We start from the raw sequence: 24,747 nt of genomic DNA on the forward strand, positions 1-24,747 counted from the left end.
GTTTGCTGCGATAAACCTAAACATCGTAGTAAATGAGTAATTATAAGAACCTACATTTGCAGTATGCTTCTAAAAGGAAGCGAGGCATGAACAATGACAGCAGCGGAGAAAGCAAGGATAGAGGCTTTCTAAATGTTTGCTCTAGAGGAATCATGAAGATAACATGGATAGACCGAGGTAGTAATGAGAAAGTCCTAAGAAAGTTGAAGAGAAGAATCATGTAAACCTTAACAAGAAGGCGAAACAATCATATAGACCACATCTTGAGATATTAAGGCCTACTGAAGACAAATGTCTTCTGCAAGTGGTACCAATATATGATCTAGCATATCCGAGGGATAGTTTAACTCCCAATATGAGAAAAGTTAATTGGAAATAAAACCGAAATAAAATTTCAAATAAAAACCTAAGGTTAGCATTAAGGCAAAAGACATTATCGTGATTTCAATTTTAATTATTGGTACTACTTTCTCATTTGTGCCGCCTATTTTAAATTTTCAATGCTCAAAATTTTTGTTAGTGACTTATTTACTAGATGAAATAGACGTGAAATTTGAATTTTTATATTTAATTACGTGTTTTGTTCTTATAAAGGCAGCTAAAAAATTCGTAAAATATTATGCGATGCCACAGTTGTAAATGGGAAATTTATCAACTAGCTTTTGCCTTTTATCTACCCTTTCAAATTTTGTTCCGGTATTTGGTTTTGTTTTGCAACGCCATCTCAAATAAGCTACGATCGTGTAAAATTCACCAAAGGATTTACAATGAGAAGCACCATTATGCTTCAATCCTAATTAGCCGCTATAGTATTACTCATCCCACGCATCCAGTGATTATCTCAATTAGCCGACGTTGGTGACTAATCATGCAAACGAAATTGCCTTGTGCGTGAGCGCCTGCGGAATTTCGACTATAAGCACTTTGCGCATATATTTTCCTATTACAGAGTTGATTAGCATGTCAGAAACACTTCACATTTAATATGGGTCACATTTAATTTGGCTAATTTATATGTTTGAATGGACTACTACACTTGTATAATGTAGGAGGATGGTCTCCACTCTTGTCTGCTTGAACGTATCTGTGGAGTACGTTGAATTATTTATTTGTCCGTTTCAATCAGCATTGATTATTGTTCGAAAAAGGACAGAGGATGTAAGAAGCTGGAGGGAATCGGTATATGGGCATGGGGAAGAATCGAAAAGTTGAAATAGAAAGAGGGGAATATTTTGAGGAAGCACTCGACATGGCGGGAGAGAAGAGAAAGATTCTACAAGAGATACGGAGGAGACAGAGGTAATGGATGGAGTGTGTATTGATGGGAGAAAGAAACTGGAAATCGAGCTAAAGGAATGGATACTGGGATGGCATTCACTCAGTGATTCTACCGAGTTGGCTCAGTTGGTTTGGAAAGGCGAGAATAGAGCTCACCCCGAATTTAGCCATGGATGAGGGAATATCACACATTCTGGGTCACACCGTACCATTTTGCACTCCGAGGATTTTTTTTTTTGAGATTTCAGGAGACTTACTACGATTTGAACCTTGGACCCTCGATTAATGGTCAAGAGCTCTGCCTCTTAGCCCTCTATTCTCAGTGTATAATTACTATTCCCGATCCCTGCATGAGTGCATGAAATGAATATTTTGAAAGTAAACCACATTGATGATTCAATATTGAGAATGATGCCATTTTATAAATTCATACTCTCACTCAATTGCGGTAATAATGGCCTTAATAAATCGTTTTACGTACCCGATCTACGTTCTTAAGATGACTATCCATCAAAACCTTCATTAGTAATCGATTAATAACACCAATTGATAAGTGGGTGAAAATTCCATATGTAGGCAAAGAGTCTCTCAAAAGTGCTTCCCAAGTGACCGATTCAAATTCTGTTTTTATTCCCCAGTGACACTTAAAACAAAATTCGACAAATCGTTAGATAAATTGGACCCTCTTTCAAGATCCGACATTTATGAAATCAGTTGTGTCTCGGGTGACGCAAACTATGTAGGTCCAACAGGCCGCAATTTCAAAGTACGGGCAGCAGAACATAGAAAATGTTATGAAAAGAAAGACACTTAATCCCATGTAGCCGCTCATCTCATCAACGAGGGCCATTCGTGCAATTTCACCCCAAAAATATTGGAAGAATATCGAGAATATCGGTCTTCGAGAATAAAGGACGTCGGCTCGACGCACTTGAGCAGTGGGAGATCACCAGAAGGAGGAAACGCAAAGTAAATCTCATGAACGACATTGAGTTCCTTAGTTATTCCCCGCTGTTAGCCCTGCCCCCGCTAAAACCTTCAACCGAACCCCAATTCCTTACGTATCCCAACCGCCTCCCCACTCCATTCCCCCATCCTTTACCCCGGAACCCCTCTCTCACTTCCACCAACTCATAACCATACCCACATAACATCCTTTCCACATGTACATATACAAGACTTCTTGACGTAAACCATGCATTTGTACCTGATGATAGCGATGAATCGCTGAAACTCGTCGTATTTGAATAAATACTGTGGACATTCACAATGTTTTTCACTTTCATTTATAATTGATAATCCCAGATAAATAGATAGAAGGCTCACCTAGCTAAAACCATCGCTCTGTTTGGCAGGGTGATTAAAGTGGGAAATGACTTTGTTCAAGGGAGAGTATTAATCCTATAAATACAATTTCATACGTTTCAATTAGCAAGCTACATTGGTTGTTCGAACGCATGTTCACAGGATATTAAAAAAATAGTTTGTGTACCAATATCAAACGAGTCGTTTAGAATCAACGAGTAATATCGTTATGTAAGGAGTTAACGTTATTAACAATTATTCGTCAAGCGGCTACAAGATATTGTTACGGGGGCCGCCTTTGCACGTCGTGCTGAGTATTCACGACACCTACTTCATTTACAACAATATTTTACCCTCCATGACGTAGAGGTGCGTGAGTTATACATGGATCATTCCATGTCCATGCACAAAAACATCACTTATATTACCAACATCCGCGAATCTCCTCATATTTAATGTATCTAGTAGCCCTAGTGTATAAAATGTAGATTTTAAAACAATCAATTAAAAAAGCTATAGGGAAAATTTCGTATGTTTCATGAATTTTGATTCGTTACTTTGTAGATAAACGCCTATAACACAATGTCAACTTAGAGTTTTAAGAGGATGAAGCTACACACATGCAATATAATATGGAAAACACCCTATGCAATTTGGTTATTTCACTCATATATTCCCTTATTTTATTGCTTATACTAATCGGATAAACATTATGAATAGGACTATACACCGCTTACTTACACGACCAATTTTATACATTTTGCATTGTCATGAATAAGTGATACGCTGAACTCGGTGAACACGCCTTAGGTCATGATGGAGTGAAAATGTGCGTGGACGAAATTGAGACGGATACCTGCTACGTCGGTTTGCGTGCATTTTTTCATTTTCCTGGGATGAATTTCATACCTCTGAATATATTATCGCACGCATCTTTTACCGCGAAATGCTAGATTCTATCGGCAGGATCCATTTAGGTGGCATACGAAATTGGCGTCATTCAAAATCCGAAAGGTGGAAATCGTACCCTCCGGCGCGGCGTTTTTGAAAATGTAATTCATGAGGGCGATTTTTAACTTCCGACGTCCTCCCCTCCAAATGTCACCGCGAAGGAAAGAGTAACATGAAAATTTGGATTGAGATTGATATTGCTGCCCAAAAAAATTGGTGTGGATAGCATTTCAATGGCTATAATTCCGAGTTAAATTAGCTTTTTTAGACGGATATTAAGATGTTATAATCTTACAATCGTTAAAAATAAACTTTATATGAATTACGGTTTTATCGTATGTAGTAAGTTTACGATTTTAATGAAAGGTACGTTACAAATATCATATAAAAACCAACCAAGTTTAATGTTAATTTTAACTTCTTTTTCTTCGCTCTACGGTCATGAAATTTCAATTCAAGAGATCTAGTATTTTGCTAAAATTTTATGTTACAGTCAAAGTACCAAGAAAACATATTATTTTGAAAGTTGCCACAAGGCCGACATTTTTCAGATTACTGATATTTTTTACTCAAAGTACTTTAAAAAATATTTTTTTGATAATTTTCATCTGCAGTTCATGTATGTATTGAAGCAGTAAAATAGGCATGACTCATGTTTGGAGATTTTGATTTTTCAATGGAATTTCTAAACTTAATGACACAAACGATACGAAGTATGTTCACTTTCATTAATTTAAAAGAACTTTTAAAAGAAGAGGTAGTTCTCATTCAGAGGATTCCCATGATCCTAACCGATATACCCTTTGAGTCTAAACGAACTCCATTTTCTAATTCGTTTTGCATTCACGATAACGATTAACAAATCACAAGGTGAGTGTTAGTGGTCTGAGTCTAGCAAATCCATATTTTTCTCATGGTCAAGTAAATGTGGGTTGTTCACGTGCTGGTGAACCATTCGCTCTATTTGTTCATCGCCTGATAAAAAAACAATAACTGTTGTAGTATATCAGAAGGTACTTGACTCATGTGCAGGTAAAACCGGGGCACATTTACGCAGTCCATATTACCGAAACGGGTTATAACTAACACGCCACAAGTCATGACTCATTAATGCTGCTCCCTAGGAGTTATTCTCACAAGATGCAAGCGTCAGTCGGACTAGCATTGCGCACACTTGCACCAAGAACGTGGCAAGTTTACGCAACAGACTTGGATCGAAAATATAGTTTTTTTACGATAAGAAACTGGAATTGGCCAAACACTGAATGCATAAAATTTTGACTTTATAAAGTTGGACTTTATTTGCTTTATATGGCCACAAAGTCTAAAATTTACTGAGTTGTGACATGAAAATTAGAAATTTCATTGTAAAAAATCCTCATATACATGCTCCAGTTTACCCTATGCAATTTGAACAAAGAAAAATGCTTTTCAGAAAAGCAATTTTACTGTTAATTTTTGCAGTTTTATTTAATTATTTTCTTATTGTATTATAATATGTCAAAATTTAAAAAAATCAGAATATAATCTCTTGGTTTATGTATGGTGTAACTAAAATTCTCATTGATGATTAGGTGGTACGAAATTCACCGGGTCAGTTAGTATTAGTATAAATGAAATAATATTAGTTTAGATAACATATATAATATAATCGATACGTTGTATGCTGGATAAATCATTGTCACTGAAAATATGTTTGTATGACACACGATTCCACCGTACTCCGTCGATGCATAAAATTCTTTTGAATAAAAAACGAGCATTTTAAACTATTTCATGTTGATAAGAGTCAAATATCATATATTTGCTACTGAAGAATTAAAGAATTAATTAGTGTATCTAGTTTTGGTTACATGAAACCAACCTATACTTAGATTCCGTTAAAAAGACCGACTGAAACGAAAAATTTCAGCTATCTCACTATTAATTGCGTAAAATATTGATAGAAACAGTGGATAGTAACTATACTTTGATTTCGATTATCATCCTGAGAGGGGAAATGAAGTTCATTCTTTAAATTCTGCATCAAATTCTAAACGAGTGCGTTCAGTCTCCATCTATGGAATGCATTTCATTTCTCGGCAAAATTCGATGAAAGCAGAAGAGTTTGAGAGAATTTAGAGCCTTGTATCCGAATATCCGCCTCGGATTTTACTCCGGGAAATTGGCGCATGAATCGAATTCATCGATCAACCGCACACCAACACAAAGTGAACGTTCCTGTAGGATAGAGAGCTCAAGGGGTTAAGTGGGGAAGTGAGATGGAATAACCTTGTGTGGTTGACTGGTTGGTTGGTTGTGATCTGCTTAGGACTCCGGGGAAAAGTCGCAATGGCTATATTTTCATCCCTGCGCTCTCGTTCCGACAAATAAAGTACCCGAAAGATTGGGGAGTGGGTCTGATGGGAGTTTTTAGGGGGTGGGTTAGGAAAAATAAGGGTGGAAGTCGTAGAATTTCCAAGACGGGACCCAGGCACGCCCCTCTTAAGATAGGTTTTGCCTCGAGGATGGAGAAATGAAGAAAAAGGATAAGAAACGGAATGAAATACCCGTACCCATCAATAAATTTCATTTTCCCCTGCGGCCATCAAGTTATTTTCTCTCCTTCTTTCTTACACCGTCCTTTATTTCGGAACCCTCTTTAACGTAGGATTTCTTGTCACTGGTTTTCTGCACCCTTCTTTCTTGTGTTTTCTCATTTCCTCCTATCTTTCTTTACTCTTTTCAATTGCATTATATCGATATTATAATGTCTGTAGAGAATGAAATGGTGGTTATATTTTTTGTGTTGTTAATGGGAACCAATATTTTTAATTTCTATTGAAATAATAAATCTAAATACACAATTGTGTAACAAAGAGTATTCTCTGATTATCACAATCAAAGAATTTATCCATGAAAATTTTTAAAACACTTATTATAATTATAATTTATAATTTTTGCTGAGTGCAAAAAATATGGATATTCGTCGATGATTCTGCGGAGTCTGATTGCCTCTTTATAAGCCTGAAGATTGATAATCAGACACAAAAGCAGTGTCACTTGGCCTTACATCCTTAGCTCCCAAGCAACCTCTGCCACGACTGATTTAAACGTTCTTTCAAGGTGCTAGAGAACTAAAATCTATCGAGAAACTCAAACGAGGCCACCTAGAGTGGTTGAAACTATATCATTTACAATTTCAATAGAAAATAACATAATACGACAGTCTATGCCGATATATACTCTTTTTTTTGCAGTGGAGGAGTCTAGGAGTGTCCATGCAGCAAGTAAATATGGTTAAAGCAATCTGCTTTCATTTGTATTTTTTTATCGACTAATAATATGTAAGAATCATCAATTGCTTAAAAAATGCAAAAGAAATGTTTTTAAGCAAATACGTAAAGCCAAAGGGTCTCGCTATTGTTAAAATTGTATCCTGACTTATCAACCGTCCTCCGGGTGTTTAAAAATTAGTGATCCGCACGATATCTTCCGAATAACAATAGGAAAATTATATTGAGACAAACAAAATATAACTAGAAAATTTCTAACTTTGGAAAGGTTAAAAAATTCTGTCTTGAAATAATATTTTTTATCTCGCTAGATGTGCTTCACTGTAGTTATAACCGCTCACCACCAGAAGCGTTGGGCTCGGTGCACTGCAAGTCGGAATTGGGAAAATTACATCGGATGACGTGGCTAAACAGACTGCGAAAAAGATTTTCTCTCGCCACCATTAAGATCTTCGCTCACCCCTTTCTATCATCCTCCTTTCTTCCAAAGCGCCCATTAACATAAGATTTTTTCATCGGTTTTCTGCCCTTTCGTTCTTGTGTTTTCCTACATCCCTTTATCTTTCTTACCACATTTCATTGGCATTCCAATCAATCTCAGCGTTTTAACGGTGGTTTTCTTTTGTGGTGTATTAACAGAAACAAGTAGTAGCCCTTTTTTTACTGACATAGTAATTTGTCCTATCTGGCCACACATTTGTAATAAATAAATGAGGATGAATCTTCTATTTTTTATTCTTTTGCATTAATTTTATCCATAAGAATACTCTTAAAACTTACAACTTTAAATTTTTTGCGTGATTGCAAAAGTCCATGGAATTTCGTCAACAATGCTCTACTGCCTAATTTTCTCTCAGTAAGCCAGAAAATTTATCATCGGGTAGCGGTTTAAGTTTAGGGTGGGTCGTAAATTATAACCCGTAAGGGAACATTGAGGCTCCCTTCTTATCCATACAGCTTAGTCACTTGAATACTTGTTTTTGCGGCAAAATCTCCCTTGGCTGGTTTCAACGTTCCGTTGAAGTACACGTACGAAAACATAGGCGAAATCGTTGATAGTGACTGGAGACACTTAATTCGTAATGCGAATTAGTATGAATAATTCACATTTTTCTTATTCGGATTATAGAATCTATTAGTTTAATCTAGCATAATATTTAACTACCTTCAATTGAAACATTTAAAAGAATTTGAAGTTTTTCAAAGAAAATTATTCGGAGTTGGCCAGTTTAAAGGAATGAGATCAGTTGTAAATTGCCAGGTTCAAGTTCGAAAAAATATATTTTATTATTTTTACTCTTTGACGTAGCGAGTAAGGTGTGAACCTGGGTGCTGTATAGATATATTTAATAAGGCATATTATCATAAAATTCACTTCCGTCTAAACTTGAGAAGTTATAATAAACGATTAAAGTTTTTCTTGGTGAATAATATTCAGGAATTCTTCTCGGGTTGAAGACCATGCCATTAGATGGGGAAATGCTAAGTTTATTGATACGCACAACGGTATTGGGAGGAAGCATAATTAAGGACCTCATCCCAAAAAAAATTAATCGTGAAACAGGATTTCAGCTTAGAGATACATGGAGACCTATTATCTGTTGTATTGAAAACATCATCTGCCAAACAACCGACATCTGAGCTTTATAGTTTTACCTTCCAAAGTGTCAATTTGGTTCAGTGAGAAATTGGACATTCACAAGGTAACACACCGTGAAAATGGAAGACAAGTCGTTTTCCGAAATGTAGACTATTATGTATGAACTAACCTGGTGTAGAGTCTGGGAGGAGATCTTGAGAAGTTATACTACACCCTTCTAATGCGCATCGAATAAGATATTCCCTTAGAGACCTTTAATCCATTCTTCCCCTGCCTAGTCCATTAGGAGAGCTTCCCCATTCCTTTTCGTTATCTCTCCTGATTCCCTCTTCTCTCTAACCTCTCCTTCCTTGCCAGTCTTTCTTGTCCTTTGGTTTTCCACCATCGCCCGAATTCCCCATTTTTCCTCTTCCCGTTCCTGCGCTCCGCTGTATACACGCACTGTTTATTTATCGTTTGCCGTCATCGCCGGTTGTCCCATAAATTTTGCACCGCATGTAAATATCATCGAATTCCCAAGCGCTAGGTCGTTTGTCTCAATGTTTTTCGCTATCCTCTACAGGGTTTTCTTTTATCTACGGGCGATTCAAAAATTTTGAACTTCCTTGTAACCCGTTGAATAAATAATCGAGTGAAAATTTTATTGCTTTTTGCCCTTGATAAAACAAAGAAAGAAGCGCAACACAATTGGTACGAAATACCCATGATGCAATATGATGATAGATTTACGGAAAAAATGAGTTATACGTCTGATTTGTTATAAAAAGTATCATTTTATTTTGTGGAAAATAGCGTAGGAAGCTGTTTGAAAAGTACATGAAATGAATAGTGTTTAGGAGTGTTTACGGCGATATCAGGTTTAAAGACCCCCTAGGTATCTATTTTAAGTATATAGAGCTATCAAAAGAATGACAAGAAACACTCATGAGTTCTGTCGTATTTGTCTTATGGTTGTTACACTAAGCAAAATTCAATTTAATTAAGTCCAGAATTTTCTCATCGTGCATAATCAGTTCTAAAATGTTTAAAATATAATAACTAGAATCGCAAGCGCTGGCTCGTTTTTTTTTCAATGTTTTCGCTATTCTCTGCAGGGTTCTCTTTTACCTACGGGTGATTAAAAATTTCTGAACCTCCTTGTATACTTATAATAAAGTGATAGTGCTTAAGAAGTATGCGGTGATATCAGATTTAAAGGCCTTATTGATATCTATTAAAAAAAAAAACAAAAAATGACGAGAGGTCTCACGTGGTTATTCTTCTTGGCCATAGGGTTATAAACACTGTAGTTAGTGCGCTACTACCTTTTGTATTCAGAATCTTCTTATCTTACGTACTCAGTACTTAAATATCTTATTGTTAGTGTAAAATAGATATCTAAACATAGCGATTTTTGTGTGTCTAGTTGATACCCTATTAGGAGTTGTAAAAAAAATGGCCGAGAGTGAGCATAGAATAATAAAATCACATATCGAAGAAAATGATTTGGAAAGAGCTGGAAGACCCCCGAAAAATAGTATTTGTTCAATACTGTTTCATTGAGTAATTTTAGCACCCAACTGATTACCGTGCCATTTTTAAGGGACATTGCGGAAAAGAAGTGCTTTAACCATTTTTCTAATAACTACAGACTGTTACACATGTCGTGTGCCATTTTTGACCTCTAATTTTAATAACTAAGTATCCAGCAATATTAATAAAAATTGGCATACTTATGGGGAAAGGTCCTAAGTTTTGTTGAGTCTAAGCAAAAGTTTGCAATTTTCGCCCTTTGACCTGACAATGTGGGTCCAAACAAAAATTTTGATTTTCCTTCCGGGGTTTCAACGATTAAAAATGGAGATAGTGAAAAGTCTGAATTTCATCGACCAAGATGTCAATTCTTACGTTTTCGGGCACAAGAAAACCGAAAATAACACTTATACTTACGAAAATTCAACCGTCGACCCAGTAAGGCTACAGTCAAGGTCATAAGGGTGGCGAAAAGAATAGCATACCAACAAACGTGTCGATTCATGGTGCCCGATTAAAGGGTGCTCAAGTCAATGGTAATTTCCTAATACCGGTATAACCCACAAATTGACCTCAAAGGTTAATACGGAGGTCAAAGATTATAAAGATAAACGTCGGGCCATCGTGACAACCAGCGTGTCGAACCATAGGTTTTAAAAGTTGCCAACGTCGGTTTTGCAGGTCATAGATCCGTATTGTTGATTTTTTACCTCCAAAGGTCATAATGGGGGTCAAAGGTCATAGAGTTAAACGTCACCATGACAACCCTCGTGTGCAACCATAGGTTTTAAAGGGTGCCCAAGTCAGTTTTGCCGTTCATGGATCTGTATTGTTGATTTTTTTTACCTCCAAAGGTGTACAAAAGGGTATGCAAAAGTACGAAGCCTAATATTTATGTGCTATGGAATTCGAAAAAGTGACGGCTCGAAGCTATTTACATTTTAAGCTGGTTGAACACAAGAGAAATAGTTTATATATTTGAGTGCTAGTATTACAATTTGGAAGAGTAGTAGCTATAAAAATTTCTTGACCCCTTTTCATCTTCAAGTAAAATTATTTCAGTTAACTGAATTTGTCATAGGGTAGGAAGTTTTAGCATTTAATTCTGAATGTTTTTTCTTCAAGTTGTTTGATATGAAAAATTTTGGGGCTGGATATTATGTTTCTTTTTTAAAATGATATATATTTCCTATATCATGAAATGAATTTCTTAGTTTAGGTAAAACAATTTTTTATGTCTTTTATTATAATAACAAGTTTCCATACACATCGTCAAATACTTCTTTACTGATTCGTAGAAAAAAAGAGCTTTTCTTTAAACGGTGAATGATAAATGCTCTATTAGATTTTATAATGAACACAAAAATGAATTTACGGAAGAAATTCAGCACCGATCATAACAAATATGAAAAATGTATTTTAACCTCAATTAGGGGGTGATATATTTGAATGCCACTCAATTATAATAAATAATTTAGTTACCAAAACTCATAAAGCCTCCTGAAATAACGTATATTTGAATGTAGGTGGTTCAAAAATAGATCGAGTGAACGTTATCAGATTTGAAAACTGTTGCCGTGAAAGGACCCAAGTCGCGATTTAATAATCCCGGGTGCTAAGAAATGAAGCGGTGTGTAATCTCAATAGACATCTAGATGCTTCATTCAACCGGTGACGGATCGAAATTAATTCTGTGATTCCGCCGAAATTATAGGGTAACATTTTCCGGCTTCCGTCGAAACGCAAGACTTTGTGGAAAAGATTTATTTCAAATGAAAATGTCAAGGCTTTTAACGAAAGATAACCGATTTGAATCTAAAGATTCCATTACATTACACCACTACGTGAAAAAAAACTGTTAAGGTTACAAATGATTCCATTATCTAATCGATAATGTAAATTCAAGAGTTACGGAACGAAAAATAATATAATACGAGTTATTTCATAGCAATTGGGCCGTTCTAATTAATGAAGTTCGGAAATTTGCAACTGATTAAACGAAAATCGCCAATTAATGTAGCAAAACGCCGTAATAAATTATCGCCCAACATTTTATATAACTTAATGATTTAATTTTTTTACAGAATATTAAATTCAAATAATTAAAGTCCACGGAGTGTGTAGAAAATAAAAGGATTGTATGCTATGGTTTGTATGGAAACTAAATAACAAATTTAAATTATTATAAATGCAAGGATTGCATTTCACTAAAAAAGATAAATGCATCAAAAATCAATTTGCATTCGATAATTTTTTTAAATTTTACAACCTAGAAATGAAAAAAAATGCTAACTATAGCACACGCAATTAACTGCTCATTATTAATTCATTTGTTGGGGTAATGAGTCTATGTAGTGTAATTTAAGGTCACCGTTCGTTGTCTAAGAAGAAATATAACAATGTTATCTGGAAACTATGGTATAATTAACTATTGATTGATATCATCGATTACCGACAAATGGAAAAAGTTGGCTTTTTGAAAACTAGTATTAATGAACATTAACAGAAACTCATGGTGTATCCGCCAACTCAAGATAAAATACAGGTTAAATGAGATTCTTGAACAAGGAAAACGGAATATCTGTCCAGAATTTCATGCTTCAGTGAGTTAGAGACTTTAGTGCAGAATTAAAATTTTGCTTTGTGATTTCTTGTGACTTGAATGTGTCAGAGTTACGCAATCAAAGCTGGTATTTTCCCTGGGACTTCGCAAATACTAGGTCTCTTACTACTGAAAACGAGCAATTTACAATTCCATAAAATGATCTGCCACATGCGATGGGACAGACCTTACATTGAATAACAAATGAATTCATAACGGTAAATGTGTTGGGTTTCAGGAATGACGTGAAGGCTTTGATGAGAAAAGAGAGTACAAAGAATGACTTTGTAAAGTAAATTAATTAACTTTGAAATGCAGAGGCATTATTAAATCCGCTTGTTCCCTTTCGTTCTCAAAATTCGTGTACCTGCTGAGAACTGAGATTTTAACTGATTAAATGCTCAGGAGACATTGAATTTTACCTCGCTGATACTTGGCTGTGAAAGTTGTTTCATAACAAAAAAAGAAGGTGATTTTAGACATGGAAAACATAACATCCGTTCCAGATACAGATGTTGGGCAATTGCGCGTCCTTGGCACCACACCCTCAAGTCATTTCTGACCATGCTAGTTTAAGGTTAATAGCAATCTAATTAACTACACTTCCTCAATTGATTCTCCCTACATGTGTGCGCTGCGGAGAGAGAGCCAGAAAACTCGCTGAATGGCGTCAGCATTGACATGTCTTGGCCTTTATGCCGAAAAAATAGTATGTTTATTTAATTTAATGCGGCTTGAGTGTGGAGCAGTGTGAAACATTACGTCAATTCCCATTCAAAACAAAAGAAGAGACATGCTAACTTCTGGAAGTGTTCTGATCCATGACAACGCCCGTCATCTCAGCGCTGATACAGCCCAACTGCTCCTTGAACAATTTCGACATTTTCGATCACACGCCGTGCATTGCCGACCTAGTGCCGGGGGACTTTCATATTTACGCTGAAATGAAGATGTGGCGAGATGGCGAGAGTTTTCAAACGGGCGATGGGCTTCAGGGAAAATGTATAATTCATTGGAAGTCATTGGCGGCAACGTCCTAAGAATACGATGTAGTAAAGCTTGTCCACGGGCGCGTCCAATTCCCCAATCGCCGAGGCGATTATATCGAAAGGACACCACAGGTGTGATCAGCATTTAGCAACGAAATAATTTTTAATCAATCACTTCGTCTACTGATCATGGCCTATCGGTGGTTAAAAAAAACGGCCGGCCTCGTACATACTTAACCCTGAAGCGTGCGCGCCTGATATCTTTATGCGACCGGGCGTACTTTTTCCACGATATATGAATTTATATAATAACGCTTAATTTTTGTAAAACATTATATTTATTTATGGAAATTAGTTCAAGGTTTTACATTTATAGGAGATGCAGATATAAAGGTATCGATTATTTACGAATACTTTTTTTATTAAAACGAAGAGGATACAGAGCCCTACGATTTTACGAGAAAGTCCAGTGAATGAGAACCTTGAACGAGTAAAACGACATATTTGTTCCAGAATTGCATACTCGAACGAATTGTGACATAAACATGGATGAATGCGCATCAAACTTTTGTCATGGGTTTCTTTGTGAGATAAATGGGTTTGAATTGCATTTTTGAACATATTTGCCTGGAAGTGCCACCCTCAATGACAACTTTTTCCTACTTAAAAAGTTTCTTTCGCCTCCGGAAAACAAAATATATAAAAATAATGAGAAAATAACCACCAGACGTTTGGGGACAACCATAAAACCTAAAATCGTAAGAATTAAAAAAAAAGATCTGATATTGCAATATTATCTACCACATTACTTTAAAAAAATTAAGAATTAAGGAGAAGAAATTGTAGATTCTAACCTACGTCTACGTTTACATAATACACCGCAAGCCGCCTATTAGGCGTAGGACACCAGCCATTTGCACATAAAAATAAAGTGCTTTAAAGAAGTTGGGACTAGCGTTTATTAAAGTCCTTTATGGTTCGAGGAAAAAACGTTTTCCCACATCTATCCGTTCGGCAAAACATCTCTCTTGATTTATCGATTCTGTCGGACCTGAAAATATAGTGTGGCTCTAATACTATGTTCTGCGTGTCGCTCTGAGAGATATCCATTCTCAATTGTTCAAGCAATGTAAACCTAGTGCGCAGCCTCCGCGTCTCTAGCGGCTACCAGCCTAATTCGCTAAACATCTGGGTAACGCTGTCTGAACGCCCGTAGCAGTTTTTAACGAAACGCGCAGCCCTCCTTTATATTTTATTAAGTTCGCGGATTAAGTCTTTCTGCACCGGATTCCATACGCTCGCTGCATATTCAAGGTGCGGTCGGACGAGTGCGAAATAACAACTTTCTTTTACTTTCTCATCCGAAAATCTTCCCACAATACGACTGACGAATCCTAATTTCTTCAGGGCTATACCGCAAATATTCCTAAAATATGTTCCCCACGAGAGGTTCGAAACTCACAGGTACTTTACTTCTTCTGCTGCCTAATTTATGTCAATACCATCCACAGCATGAATATGGTTATAGTTGGACGAATTCCACAAGAAATGTACCGACATGCATTTGCTCAAATTAAGGTCGAGTCCCCACTCTTGGCTCCACAAATGAACGTTGTTAAAGTCCGATGATAGAATATCATAGTCAAAGTGATCAGTAATTTCGGGATAGATGACAGCGTCGTCAGCAAATAAACGTATTTTAATGCTAATGCGGGAGCAGAGATCGTTAATTTATACAATGAACAAAAGGAGGGCGATTACGTTTCCCTGTGGAACACCTGATGTTACTTTTACTACATCAGAGCTAATTCCGTCAAGTAATAATTTTTGCTTACGATCACTGAGAAAGTCGCGTACCTAGTTTACCACTGTTTTGTTCAATCCGCATGAATGTAATTTGTATAAAAGTGTGTGGTGAGGTACCGTGTAGAAAGTATTCTTAAAATCTAGAAATAATCCGTTAACTTGTCTTTTCCATTCACCAAATTTTAGAACATCGTGAAGAAAGAGCGCGTCCTATCTTGTCTCCAGACCATCCTTGTTTTCACGTTTTACTTACTTGCGCTGGAAGATTAAGATTTTGCTGATTAACTCCACGGAGGGAATTTTATGATACCGTTCCATTTTTATCAATTACAAAAACTATAAATTATAACGTAAAGAAAGCTATTTGCTATGGAATCTCCTCCAAATTATGACGATAATATTAACACTTTCTCGATGATTGCTTTTGAAATTGATGAGTTCAAACTATGCTTGTGAGCACATTGGAGTACTAGTTATGCCGCAGATTTAAAATATTGTTTCAATATTTAAAGTTGTCATTGGTACCAGAAATGAGAAAATTCACCGAACCGATGCAAAAATTACTGCCACACACGGCGGTACAGGCATAAAATCTAATGTTAAATACATTCATAAAAATATTAGGCAGGTTATTGCGAATAATTTGCCGAAAAAATTAAAAGAATGGTCTATAAGAAGAGGAAAATTAAGTGAAGATGTGCAATATTGTCTCTTGGTGCTCCTCGTTCTCACCATTCGCGCGATTGCTGAGAGCTAAGAGCTAAGATAAAATCCTGAAAAGGGATTGAATGATAGCTAGTGGAGATTTGGCTAAATAAATTATTTTTTCATAGAAAGAAAACAGAAACCGAAGGCATTCGATTTAATGAGAATTTCAAACGGAAAATGGTACATTCGTCCCTTAATCGCATACCACAGCGACTTTGAAATAAAAGCTGACTGCATCAACGACATTTTGCTTTGCGATTCCTTGTGACATTTTTGAGCTCGAATCACGTAGTATTCAGGCGAATTTCAGGCCAGATAATTTTGCTTTTTCATGCTTCATCATGCATGCAGAGTTCTATTTACCACCCGAAATGAACAAATTTACAAAACCATTAAGAAAAAAGATATAACAGCCATATAGTGTAGATGTGCAAGCCATGTCGTGTACCACCACTATTAGTTTCACAAAAGAAATGGCATTGAAAAGAAGGCCAGATAAATTAATCAGAAAATGGAGGATGTATACAAGATCGGTCTGCAGCATGAATAAAAAAAGTTAGAATCTAGAGGAAGAATTCGGAGCAAACATTGAAGATTACGAAGCAATCTTGTCTCGTGTTGCCTCGTTTTTTTCTATATTTACGCACGTGCCGAAAGATTGAGAGTTTGGCTGATTAACTTCTGAGAAGGAACGCTCCGTCGCAAGAAAAAAAAAAAGATCCATGGTACGCCACGAAACCACGGAGGCGGAAGGAAGACGCCAACCGATCCTTACGCCCGAATGAAATCAAACACTCGCTCACTTCCCATTCTTCCTCCCTCCAGTTGCCTAGCAGCCGAGCGGACTCATTTAAACGAGAGCCTTACACACTCACTTCAGCATCCTTTCAGGTTTGTAACATCCCACGACACATTTACCACGAGCCGATAATTACATTTCCACACACATACACACACAATTTCAGGATCGGTCGATAGCTTGGCGCCGAGTTTTCAACAATGCCCTGCCCCGCTGCCGGCTGTTACGCTGCTTTACTTTTTCAACCGTTTTATAGCGACGGGAGTCAGTCAGGAAACGTGAATGTGATGCGCAAAGAATTCCTCACCTGAGTGCACAAGAATGCTCGTGAATGGTGTAACGTGAGGCGTCTCCGTGGTAGTGATCCCATGGGAACGATTGAGGCAGTATCATGAGAGAAAGAGAATTTGGATAGAATGGAAGTCGCACTATTCTGGGAACATATTACGTCCCGCAGCAACATAAAATTGCAATATGTAATGTAGAGGCTAGAAATGAATTCCATAACTAGACTGAAACACATTAATTTTGCCGAAGGACATAAAATGTATTTGTTTCCCCACTAACCGCAATGATAATAGTAACTGAATAATCATTCGAATATCAAAGCAAGACTTCCAACGAATATTTAATTACGATTGCGCATAATGTGATGGTAACCTAAATATACATGTATAAATCATATATTGTCTTAAATACATGGCTTGTGTTAACTGGTTTATATGTCCACTCCTCGATAAGGTTTCATTTATTTTTAACTCCTAAGGTCCCTACACAGATATTCTGCGGAATAGTATTTTATACGACTTAGTTTATGTTTACTGGTGTTTTTCGACTTTTTTATATCTTTAGGTGAGATATTCCGAACAAAAGTGTCACAGAACTAACTAGTAAATACTACGAGGTTAAATTGAATTTTTCCATATGGCGCGTTGAAAGATCATTGGTCGCAGCACATACCGCATATTCTGGTGCAAATATGTAGGGAGTTCTGTGGTAATCTTGATGTGGTCATCTTGAATATAAATACTATCATATAAAGCGTAGATAGAGATACGGATAAGGAGAAATGAAGAGAGATAGTAATAAAAGGAAGGAGAGATAGGGTATAACGGCGCTGAAACTTTTCTAGTTGTTCACAAACGATTCTCTCACTTGTGGCTCAGCGCGACGGTCGCAGACCGGCTGCTCGCTTAATATTTAATATGGCACGGCGGAACGAGAACTGGGGTAGACTGGCCAGCGGTTCCTTTCACAAGCCTCCTATCCCTATACCTGCTACTGTTACCATCCCACCTACCTCGCTAGAAGCAGTTCCCTTTTCTCCTATTTCCCAACGCATCGCCGCAGTCCCTAGCCCTTCCCCACTAACTCCATCCAATGGCCCTTTCTCTCAGGACCACGTCACTCTTCTAATCCGCTCGAAAAACTTGTCCTTCTGCCGCTAACCATGAGAGAGAGAGAGAGAGGGGGGGGGGGGGTTGTTTGGATGTTTCATGGCGGGAACTCTTGTTGGAATGGGACGATGTATTGCGTGCGTCAAATGTGGGATGGGGATGATGAAAGACTTGGAACGGGAAGTAGGGGGGAGGTTATATGGAAGGTTTGGACAATCGCCATGACTCCGCTATCAATCACACTTCCGAACAATGTTTCCGGTTTGCCCCGGATATCGGAACTTAAAGGGGAAGGACCGTCCGAACTCCGAAGAATGGGATGAGAAGGGGAGTGACATATTACACCAGGGTACTTGTTAGGAATCTAGAAATAAGAAAAAGGTATAGTGTTTTTTCTGGCTTAAACTAGTGGAAGTCCTGCATATTAATGAAAAAGACGCACTTTTTAGTAAAATTAATTCAATAAATGATCAATATTTTAAATAATTTTCGAGGAAAATAGTCTGCTTTTAGTGTTAATTAGAAAATTTACTTTCAGTAAAATATCACTTTGGCAATGAAATGGAAGTCGCGACGCGATTTTTCGTTTCTATTGATTGCTTTAATTCTACTACTATACATAATGGAAAACATACTAGTCACACACTTTGTTAATGAGATAGGAAATACATTTGGGAGGTGACCATCTAGTGAAATAAATAATAGCGGAATAGAATAATTGATGAAAGATTCAAATGCGCATTAAGTTTTGTGCTTCTTAATTTATATACTCCTATTAATTATGAGCCCTTACTTAATAGGATGGAATGTATTTGAACTCATCGTTGTGTAATAATTTAAAAGAGTGTTTACTACTAAATGGTGAGCGTTAATAAAAAAAGGCTCTGAGTTCATTTATAATATACGACTCCACCGAAAAAATAAGTTACGATAGATAATTAATATGTATTTCCGCTTCAATAGCATTAATTTTACTCAAAAATTAGCTATTAAATTACCATATAAGGTCGTCTTACTTGCAACCTAAGCAGCAATCGAACTTATTTCAGCTTCCAAGGAAAGAGTAGAAATTTTAAAGATACAAAAATAATTTTTGGCAAACGTATTTCTCGAGGATTGAAGACTAACTTGAAGCTTAACAGTATGGCAATAAAAATTAATTACGATTAATATCAGTGTGATAGGTATTGTTTATGTGAATATTAATTATTAATCAATAATGTTACAAACTGTTCAACAATCGTTGTTTTCAACAATCAAATCAAATATCCTCTTGGAATACGTAGATGCAAATAGGGCAAAGCAGTTATTCGTGTTTTTGACTGTGCTCCACCAAATTTTAAAAATCTGAAAAAAATTAGAATGATACTTTGATGTATGGGGTAACAACATATAATTTTTCGGCGAGTCTATTGTTTCCTAAAATTTTTAAATTAATTCTGAAAATTTCAAACTTATGTAAAAGTTTAGTTTTTGGTCAAAAACATTTGAAAAAAAAATCATAATGGTATGACGTACTAGAATATACATTTTAAATCCTAGAAAACGATTTTACAAAAATAAAAACTGGAGATATGGTTAAAAAACAAAAAATCGTGTTTCAATTTTTTGGGGGTTAATTTCCATTGTTAAGGCCTGAAACTTTGGGGAAACACATAATTTTGAATACACTTTAAGTCTATATTATTTATTTTTCAAAATCTCTGGGGGCACTTTTCACCATCTTAACCTGCTAGACCCTTTTAGCGTTTTCGACTTAGTATCCCCTTGACGACCGCGAGTATTGTTGATGTAGTTCGATATCTCTTTCTGAGTTTATTCACGAAATAAATGCTTTGATTTAGTATTTTAGATATTCAATGATCATTATTTATTCACAATTTTTGTGCGCGAAAACATTCTTCACTTATGGTGTCTTTGGTTTCTGTAAAATTGGTTGACGTATTGAGAAGGATTACTTCATTATTTACCGTTCTGGAAAAGTTTTTTCAATAGTTTAAAAAAAATTCAAATAAACTGATAGTATATAAAATATGGCTTATATAATGGACATTCAGATAAGTCTCCTCACGTTAATAATTCAATTAAAATTGTCATGCTGATAGCTTTGAGCGTAAATCGAAAAGTGGGATGCTTCATAATTGATGAATATGAGGCCCGTAATCGTAACTATGTGCTGTTTTGTTTAGCATTGTAATTCTGCTTGAATTTCAGATTGACTCACGCTCTTAATTAGTGCTCATCCGAAAAATTAAGATAAACTACTTGTAAAATGCTTTGCTTGCTTGTAAAATATTTGACTTTTGTATGGAATATTGAGATGAATCTCCTCGGTGAAAGAATTCAGTTATGTTTTCTTGCTGTCGAGTACTGATAGGTTTGAGCATTACACGACAAGTGAAATGGTTGATAATTGATGGATATGAGGCCAGTAATCGTAGCTAAGTACGATTGTTTTGCTTAGCATTGTAATTTGACTTGAATTTCAGATTGATTCACGCTCTTAATTGGCGCTACTCATCTCCACGAAGTGGGCAAATATTTGTTTCGCCGGCGCGGCTAATGACGGCATCTCAATCGAGTAACCTTTCCCAAAGAAAAGAGTGCATTTAGCGCTTGGCCGGTCATCATCCGTATAGCCAAAGTGTGTTTATGTTTTTGAGGCCGGGCTAATTGAGAACCACTCCCCTAAAACCCCCGATGGGGTATTTATCGATCCGCAGGAGGATTTTCAGAAAAGACTCCCCGCCGGGCATCCGGATGGGGCTAATTAATTCGTTCCGGAAATTCAACCCGCCCGGCTCTATCGTGCGGGAGAGAAAAAAATAACGCGGCGAAATCCTGCAGGGGCTCCAGTGTGACCTCTAAAGACGTGTGATAGCCCTTTAAACACCCCGTTTACGCTACGATCCTTACGTGCCTAGACCAAATTCGTACTTTGAATCCATGCGAGTAACTTGAAAACCTTAATAGCCATTAAAAATGTCAAAATTCATTAACCTCTATTACCTGTGTCTCAATTTTTTGGAAGTTCACTTTTAAAGTGAAGAAAACTAAAACATTTGTTGTAGTCCACCAATTTACTTTAAGGTACGATAGAGGCGGATTTAGGGGGGTTTTAATAATAAAAAGATGCCTTTATTCGGGCGAGGTTGAGACTAAGAAGTCCCCTCTTCCACCTAACCCCTCGCTAACGTCAATGCAAGCATATTAAAAAATGGTGGACAAACGATTCCAATATAAAGAATATACAATATACACTGTTTGTGAAATGTCAAAAGTATAAACAAATAAATGTGAAAACTTTGTGTAAAAAAAATTTCTGTTTGTGGGAAAAAACATGAGGATAAGGGTATAATATCCTTCAGCGAAAAAACCCACCGAAAACCAAAAGGTTTTCACGGGCCATCTCCTGTGGTAGCCCAAATTTCATCTAAAATTTTAATTTTTTAATAGTTTTTGCATTCTTCAAAAGGGGGAAAGAGATTTTATATTCAAATGCAAGACTGCACGTCTCAAGCGTAAGAGAAATTTCAGTTGTAGTTATCGTAGAGCGTAGCACTTCCTACTGCGTGAACGTCCCTCTCCTCCGGCTAATTTCATTCTTCTCAAACTCAGGTCAAGACCTATCCCCAAAATGTCATTCTGAAATCGCCCCCGCATGGAGTTCGGTCAATATTTAACTACTGTGAAAATTTTTAGCCATGTCGTGGTCAATTATTTCATACGGTTTTAATGCTATATTTCGTGAGGTCAAACCATAAATATTGGAAGATGACATCTGTGGATGAGAGAAGAATAATACGAAATGGAGAATTACGCTCCGGAAATGGGATCTACGCGGTCCAGGATTAAAACAAGTCAATTGCAGTCAGTGTGTGCATCACATAGTTGTTAGTTTTTCTGAGGAGTTATATGTGACATCCAGTACACGTTAATTTTTTTTTTCACGCCACGGAGTCATTAAGTTGATTATTCATTCAGTGCTGACTTCAATTTTTACTAATTTTTATATGAAATGACCTTAACTCTGCCATGTCTTGATAGCCATGGAAATTATTTCTATGGGGATTCGTTTTTCCTTCTCATGGCAAAAGACTTTAATAAATTATAGGCATAATTTTGTTGCAGCATTTCCTTTCTGTATGTAAACGGCTGGTGTCTTAAGGTCTCCGTCAAACGCCTATTGAGGCGGCTTGCGGGGTAATATATAGACGTAGACATTAACCGCTTTTGTCAAATCAGAAAAAAGGAAAGACAAGTGACACTCGATAACCGTTTTGGCAACATCGCGACGCAAGTTCAAGGTGGCATGAAGGAAGGGAATAAATAGACATACGAGGGGGTTGGTAACTTGCTCCAGATTGACTATCTGGAAATTTTAATTTTCTTCTCAATCTTCAGTAAGTGATGAGGGAGTTTTACTCTCCCATTAATTCCTGATATTTATCATTCTCTAGCAGGGGGATAAAATAAAATTGCGGATGAAACTCGACCATTTCGGATATATCTATAATAAACGACGTGACGAGTTTCTCTGTTGTGAAAATTTTAACGGTACACAAGTCGCAAAAACCACAAAATTAATGTTAATGCATAAAGTTGCATCTTACCACGCGGAAAAGGCACAGAGTGCACTAAGTACTTCCTGATGACTGTGGTAAAATCAGCTGGCAAGGATTAGGTCGTCACATGCTAACTCCAATGCGTCCATTGATGGCAGCAGAGCACATCGAAGGTAATACAGATTTGGTGTTGATGGACGTGAAGTAGTTACGCGCATTAGGATCAGCGTTGTGTGAACTGAGTATTAGGGGCTGGCAGTGAGCGAAAATTGGTGCAGTTGGCAGCTCTGAAGCCGTGCCACCTCATCGGATTCCAGTTTGGCAGTCTCAATTTGGCACTGTTCCCAGTGCATGCGAAATCGAATGTTCTCTCAAGCCTTTAAAAAGAACTAGTTCATGAAGGGTATGGGAAAGCGGTAAATTATGAATTTCCTTCCCCTTCTCCATTCCACGTGTACCTTATGGACCATATTTCCTCCTCGAATTCCCATTGTTTCTAGAGAGATATTTTTTATCAGATACCTAAGACTCGAGTGTAAGATATGCGCTATTATTTCAACTCTTGGCACGAGCAAATATGTGAGCCACGCAGTCTTCGGCCTACATCATGGAATACCTTTTTATTCCAAAACTTGGCCAAGATGCAGTAAAGAAAAAATGAGAATAAGCGAACAAGAAGAGGTGGAGGTTTGTTCCACCTAAGTCCCTGAGAAGATCGAACGATGGAAACCTTCATTGAATTCACGACCAATGATGAAACAACTGTGTAACCTAGTGGCCAGCAGCACTTATGAGGAAAACAATATTTTTACTTCAACGATTAATTAATTAAATTTATAAAAATGCATATTTGTCTAGGGAAAATTTTAAAACAGCCATTAATTTCTTATAGGTAGGTATCTCCTAATTTTTTCATATCACCATCTCTATTTACTCCGTAATTAATAAATGATCAATATCTTTGCATAGCGTTAGCTGCAGAATTTAATCAGTTTTTAATAAAACTAAATAGAAAATATACATTACTTTATCGTTGTATGCGCGAATAATCTATTTAAATTAACACAAAGTTCATACGAGAGGTATACTCATTATAGCATCTTTCCAATGATATCTGTCAATCACAATAAATTAGAATAAAAAATGCATTCAAATTCAAAACAAAGTCATTTAATTTAAAATACGATTGTGATTGATATGGTTGTGCACGTCACAGAAATTTGCTCCGGTAGAAGGCTGAAAGGTAACGCTAAAATTTTAAGACAAACTTTGAGTGGTTTCGCAGCTGAGATTTCAAATAGTAATTGGATAAGAATTATTGCATGATTGGATGAAACGCGGGCATAAATATTTTATAGTATTAAAAAAACGGTAATTGAGCGAACAATGAAGTGAATAAATACTGGAAATAGAGTGTAAGCTGTTCTGAAAACAAAGTACAAGCCAATATAACTATAATTTAAAATACTTGATTTTAACGGCAAAATATATTATTCAACATGCATCAAAAATGTTTAGTCTATTATTTTAGTCTCTAGTATGAACTCTGATAATGACGAATATGCTTGTTTAAAAAGATAAAAGTGGTTATTTTCCATTGTTTTGTTGCTTATGAATAAACCTAGTGTAGTTGTCAGCCTACCTGTAGACAAACACGTGACGATCTGCATTATTGTGAATAAGCAGATCCTCTTCATTGTTGCTCTATCAGATGTGTGGGCTCATCTCTGGACCCTTGTCTGCTGCAGCCATGTTCTGGAAAGAAACAAAAAGAAAATTTGGCTTGAAAACTTGCAATGATCTTTGAAAACTCGCACTATGGACAGTCAAAGTACGCTGTAAGAATACACAAGGCCATTCTGGACCAGAATGTGCGTACAAAGTTGAAATCCTTGGTTTTCGAAGATTGGCATACTTTATACACCAGAGCGCCCGCGCGAGGGTTAAGGAAAATCAGTGT

The 24,747-nt window shown here is 36.6% G+C and overlaps 1 protein-coding gene across 1 annotated transcript in view; it reads right to left on the reverse strand.

Annotated features, from left to right (window-relative positions):
- LOC124167051 overlaps positions 1 to 24,528 on the reverse strand; it is a 158,849-nt gene extending 134,321 nt beyond the window's left edge. The window contains exon 1 of the mRNA XM_046544829.1: positions 24,430 to 24,528. Within this exon, the coding sequence (XP_046400785.1) occupies positions 24,430 to 24,484 (55 nt within the window). The 5' untranslated portion in view covers positions 24,485 to 24,528. The remainder of the gene's footprint in view (positions 1 to 24,429) is intronic.
- Between the last annotated feature and the right edge of the window lie 219 nt (positions 24,529 to 24,747).

This window comes from Ischnura elegans, chromosome 10 (genome assembly GCF_921293095.1).
Source record: "Ischnura elegans chromosome 10, ioIscEleg1.1, whole genome shotgun sequence".
In the NCBI taxonomy this organism is placed as follows: domain Eukaryota; kingdom Metazoa; phylum Arthropoda; class Insecta; order Odonata; family Coenagrionidae; genus Ischnura; species Ischnura elegans.